The following is a 5,864-nucleotide window of genomic DNA, read 5'->3' as shown; positions in this document are numbered from 1 at the left end:
AATCTCATTGTCCTCACAGGATTGACGCGCGTCTCTATCCTCGTGTCACGCATCTTCTTCACCACGAAATTTTAGCCCCAAGTTGTCGAGCGACAAATATTTACCGATACTCTGCTTTCGTCTATTTACGCCTATTTTCGGAATTATGCGTTTCACGTACGATATTCTATTTCGTTAAATCCCTTAATAATGGCATTACTATTAAAATTGGTTATTTCGCACTTTGCCGATAAGTTATGTAGTATCTATAAATATACTAAACTTTGAAATAATGGATTATTATGCATTAGTATATAAAATATATATATATATATATATATATATATATATATACATACATAAATATTGTTTTGAAATAGAAGCTAATTTACATATTTATAAAAGCAAATCACTTAGTTATATATGTATGCATGCATTACGTATGCATGCCAAAATAGAATTCGCGTAATGGAAAAAGGACAATTGCTTTTATGGTGGAAAATTAATATTCTAATACTATTCGTTAAAGTGTGAGAAGTGTAAGAATGGGATGATTGCTGAGAAGTAATATTGAGAACGAAAAGAATTTTCTGTAAATTAATGACATGTCATTCTAAACTGAAAGGCAACGCCTCGAATTAATGATAATCAAACTGATTAGACGCTCTTTAGCGAGCTTAGATCGTAAGTAAATTAGTTAATTAGAGAAAATGGAAGATTATTATCGACAACTGGAATATACAACGGCACATAATTCGATTCATTTATTTATTTGACACGAATCTACTAAATTTATTGTATCTGTAGCACAGAAAACGGCATTTAAGATTTTAAATCGTTCTATTTATTCGTAAATTTACGTCAGTCGTGTATATATAATATATATATATATATATATATATGTATATATATATATATATATATATATATATATATATACAGTGAGAGAGAGAGAGAGAGAGAGAGAGAGAGAGAGAGAGAGAGAAAACTATTATTTTTATCGACGAGGTCAATTAAGTATAATTTATTGAACAAAATACATTTTTGAATAATTTTCCTTGGGAATAGAATGCTTTAAAAAAAATCAATTTTCAAATTATTTAATTGCACTTGGAGAATTAAATTCTTAATTAAATTTTTCCCTCGATATTCAATTTTCAGCTACTTATTTTATTGTTTCTCGAACTTTAAAAGTAAATCCTTAATAGCATTATATTTTAATACGCTTTTCCGGCATGCAAATAACCATTAATTGTTAAAAAATTTATGAAACTTTTATCGTAGCAATTAGTTATTAAAAAAATAAAAAAATAAAAAAAGACCTATTTATTTAAAGGTAGAAAAAAATTTGCTTATTGTTAATCAGCCAAAATCCATTATTGTTCGAGTGTTTTTATCATTGGCGCAGAGTGACAAACGCGTTGGCAAAATCGACGAAGAAAGGCTGGTAATATAGTAAATAAAACTTCCAAGCAATAAGTCGAGAATTCGTCGCCTAATATTGTCTCGGTCGTCCTTTGGTGGATTATGGTATGGTCGTAACGAGTGCCAAATAACAATTTACACGAGTCATTGAATTGTTTTCATCAGCATTTGCATACGACCGCGATAAGTCAACGGACCAAGACCGCGGACTTGGCGCGGGTCCTGCTCCTCATAATCGTTTCCCCGTTCTCAGCTTACAAAAGCCAAATCCAACGCGTAAAATAAGAAAAATGTAAGACCGATCGAGGGAAGCGGATTAAGAAATAGGCCGAACAACTCGGCGACAGCCGTATAATCTACCAGGTAAGTTTGAACAATAAAACCAAGCGCCCCTCCCGTGTTCACGAGTATTGGGATCTTTATTGAGCGACCCCGAGGACGGTGGGCTCGTAATCGACCTGGAATGCAAACGATATGGGTTCCACAGTCTTTAAAGGTGGGTTGGTCCACAAGAGACAGCAATACCGGAGTGAACCGACTTTTAAAAGATTGAGGGAGCGAGAGAGCGAAGGAGCGAGGGAGCGAGGGAGAGAGAGATAGAGAGAGAGAGAGAGAGAGAGAGAGAGAGAGAGAGAAATCGCGTTCGCGAGACCGACGTCGGTGCGAACGATTTGAAGGAAAATTCGATCGTACCGGGAATGAGGGATGAGGATGGTCGGTTTATTGAGCTTCGGCTAAAATCTTACTACTTTGTGGCACCCCGTTTGCTGTAAATTACCGTGGAAGAATTATGATTTGTTATGTGTGCTCGATTATGTGGATAGGCTGAGTGAGAATGGCCGAGCAGTCAATGGAACGCTCCAATGGATTTCCTCTCGGTATTGTAAATGCTGACTTTCATGTTTACTTTGTCAAATTAATGACATAGCTAAGGAAAAAATGATCCTTCCCTTTAACGTACTTCTATGTAAATCTTCTATTGTAGGCATGCATGTATCAAGGGTAGTGGGTTTAACTTATAAATTGGACTCAATGGCCATTAGATAACATTTACTCGATTGATACTACAGCCAGCTAAATCGATCATTTCATTGCTTCACGGCAATTAGGCGCTCGAGCGTTAATTGTCTATATGTGTATTGTACTCCGAGAGTCGTAATATGCGATTGAAATAAGGATAAGGTGGGCGGGCTAAACGACTCACTTAAACGCAGTCGTAATGTATTTTTTAGTGGAATACGGAGTGGAAAGTGGTGGTGTTCGCGTACTTAACTTAATAAAACCTCAAAGTGGCCGGACCGTAATGCGGGACACGAGGGAGCATCTGTCGACAATAAGGTAAACTCGGCTACGAAACGTATATTCCTTTTTCCTTTTCTCTTCCATCTTTCCCTTTTTCCGACACCTCTCGCATTCTTCGAAGTCCGAGTCACGCACGTATTCCAGCGAACGGAAGATCGGAATTCAAAATACTCGGCGTAGTGGCGCATTAAACGAATGGCACATCTGGTCAACACACGAGACTCGCGCGATCCCCCACGTGAAAAAGGATCGCCGCTGACTTTTCTTTATTTTTTTTTTTTTTTTTTTTACCTTTTTTTCTCTTATTTTTGTTGGAATGGCGACGAGGGGTGGGAAATGGAGGGAGGGAGAAAGGAAAGAGTTTCGCGTCTCGCAGCTGAAGGGAAAGCTCTTAAATATCTTGAGATTTTTCATTGTGCTCGGACTCTCCCCTTCCTCATCAAGTTTCCTTTACAATTACGACTAAAGAAGGGTCGAGGACGAACCAATTTGCAAATATGTATGGCATGCAATGTAATTCAATATAACTTATTGTGGATAATTAGATAACGCTACCTCGCGAACCTGCAGAAATCAGAATTATTTATTTCATTAAAAGATGCGGATTTTTTTTTATTTATTTGTCTACGCTACGAAAGCTTTTAGCTTGCAAATTCAATCGAATTAACAATATGTCGTATTTGATTTATGCAATGATTTATGCAATCGATTTTAAATAAGACAATAGGACGCGAACGCTTCCGTCAAGGGCTCGATCGGACATGTAAGAGAGCCGTAGGAGCTGCTGCTGTAGGCGCTACTGCAGGGGCTGCAAGCCGTCTCCGTCGTCGGTTGGAAATTGTTAACCGGAGACACGTGTAAAAGGCAGACGACGGGGGCATTACGGGGCTTTAAGCGAATCGATAAAATCGAAGGTAAAAATGGAAAGGAAGGGGAAAAATTCGTGACCACGCAAGCGACAGGCACACATCAGCGTTCGGTGAATGACGCTCATTGTCGCGCTTCCCATTAATCTCCTTCCTCGTATGTTCTTTTGGCTGCTATTATTTGAATAGCTGACGTCCGTGTGTGGGGTTGGGGAGTGCGGTCGTCGAGTTATTTACGAGCACGGGCATCGCAAAGCTATTCTAAGCTGGTAGTTCGATTATTTATTCTATTGTGATAAGGGATCTTTTTACGGCCTCTCCTTGTTGAGGTACTCCCAGAGTCGGCTCCGGGATCTATTTTGTTAGCGCGATATTGATAATCGGGAGATGCCAGGAATTTCAAACGTCTCGACTATCATAATCGAAACAATTCTAAAAATGTCTAAACGAATTCTAGAAAGGCATCGGTGGATCCTACGTATCGCTACATTATCAAGAAATTTTCTCGTTAATCAAAAGCAACTGTTGCGCCGTTGTACCCGGTATGTCAGGATATAAGCATAGCTGACACTGTATGGACACATTTGGAAACGAGTTTTGACATTTGGAATACAATTGAGCGATAAAAGAATTGTTCGAGAAATATGTACGTTCATTTAAAATATGCGATTCGTCGTATTTATATGTAAAAATGGCTAAGCTTGAAATATATTAACTGTTGTAGTCCGTACGTGGAAAACCGTGGTCGTGCAACGATGAATTCGAGGCCGTTAAGGGGAATTCATATACGATCGATCGATCGACCGTTGGTCACTTTAATTGATTTTTCCAACTGTAGACAGTCAGTTGTTGTTTCTATCATACGCGAGTACACGCTAGCAATTATCCTTTTAGAATTGGGCATTAAATGAAGGAAGAGAAGGAAAAAAAGAAGAGAGAAAAAAGAAAAGAGAGAGAGAGAGAGAGAGAGAATAAGGAGAAAGTGGCTAACGACATTCAAGCGATTTTAAACCTTTGCCTCGGCATGTAACGCAAGCTCGGGTCTGTTTTGATTAAAGATTCCTGGTATGTTGTTTTAAGGAGTGCGCCGCGGTGAGATGGTAACATCATTCTTGGCACAACGTCGCGCCTTTATCGCTTCTATATCGACACTATGAAAATCTCAGATTGGTCGAGCGCGATAAGCCGGGTACACGCGACGAAATGAAAATCACGTAGCTTGGAAAGATTAGCGCAGGTACACGGGTAGTTCATGGATAGCGCGATAAGACGCGATTACGGAGTCAAACCGCTGCCACGGGGACTCGATTGCATTACAAAAATCTGCAAGGGCTTTCGATACGTTGACGAACGTTAAAACGCGAAACAATTCCCAAACAATCAGCTCGACTGGGGATGGGGGAGGGAGGCGCGAAAGAAAGAAAAAAAAAACAAGATTACAACAATGTTTTGCCAACGATCCCGGTGAAACTGTGTCATTGTCTTCGGAAAGGACCGACGAGCGTTAGCCGACTATTATCAAAGAGACTCTGGAAAGGGATACGAGCGAATCGCCACATACGACAAAGATAATTCAGTCACCTCGTGGTCGGCGAAGATTGGCGGCTTGTCGAGGATATTGTCCCCGCTAACGGGGCTCGGCGGCGAGGTAGGGCTCGCGCTCGGACTCGCGTGATAGGCCTTCGCCTCCTTGGCCTGCCTCTGGGGCGACATCCTCGCCGGGAAGCTTAGGGTCTTGGTCCATTGCGAGAGTCCCCGTACCATGTTGCCGGCTTGTCGGATAGGCGGGGGAGGGATGCGGGCTGTGTGTTACGAGCTGCGGGTTGCGGGCTGCGAGCTGCGTGCTGAGAGGTCCGATATAGCGAGACACTCGCGTTTTAACGTAACGGAGATCCGCCCGACTCGGAGGCGCTGACTCGACTGACGGAGAGCGAGCGAGCGAACGCCGAGAGGAAGCTCCGAGCACTCCCCCGGGGTCCACTGGGTAGTAGTGGGGTCGATGGCGCGCGCCGGACCGAAGCGCAACAGCTGCGGCCCGCGGTCGAGCCTCCCATTGGCCGACCGCTGAAACGGAAACGACCTCCCTTGCCTCGCCTCGCCCGATCGCTCCGGTCGCCCCTCGCCTTGCCCTGCCACGACCCGTTCCGTCGCCACGGGGCCCCAGCCTCGCGGTCGGAGCCGATACTCGCCTTTAATCGACGACCTTCCTTTAGCGAGAGCGTTTATCCGGGGCGACCCGTCCTCACGGGGATTGTCCCTGGAGATCTCCCCCCCGCCCCCGTGCCTCTGCTC

The 5,864-nt window shown here is 42.6% G+C and overlaps 1 protein-coding gene across 1 annotated transcript in view; it reads right to left on the bottom strand.

Annotated features, from left to right (window-relative positions):
* Traf4 (TNF receptor associated factor 4) overlaps positions 1-5,394 on the bottom strand; it is a 21,101-nt gene extending 15,707 nt beyond the window's left edge. The window contains exon 1 of the mRNA XM_011508226.1: positions 5,154-5,394. Within this exon, the coding sequence (XP_011506528.1) occupies positions 5,154-5,336 (183 nt within the window). The 5' untranslated portion in view covers positions 5,337-5,394. The remainder of the gene's footprint in view (positions 1-5,153) is intronic.
* Positions 5,395-5,864: the final 470 nt, after the last annotated feature.

Source organism: Ceratosolen solmsi, unplaced genomic scaffold (assembly GCF_000503995.2).
Source record: "Ceratosolen solmsi marchali unplaced genomic scaffold, CerSol_1.0 scaffold1, whole genome shotgun sequence".
Taxonomy (NCBI): domain Eukaryota; kingdom Metazoa; phylum Arthropoda; class Insecta; order Hymenoptera; family Agaonidae; genus Ceratosolen; species Ceratosolen solmsi.
Note: the sequence above shows the minus strand (reverse complement) of the source record. Positions and strands in the feature narration are given on the sequence as shown.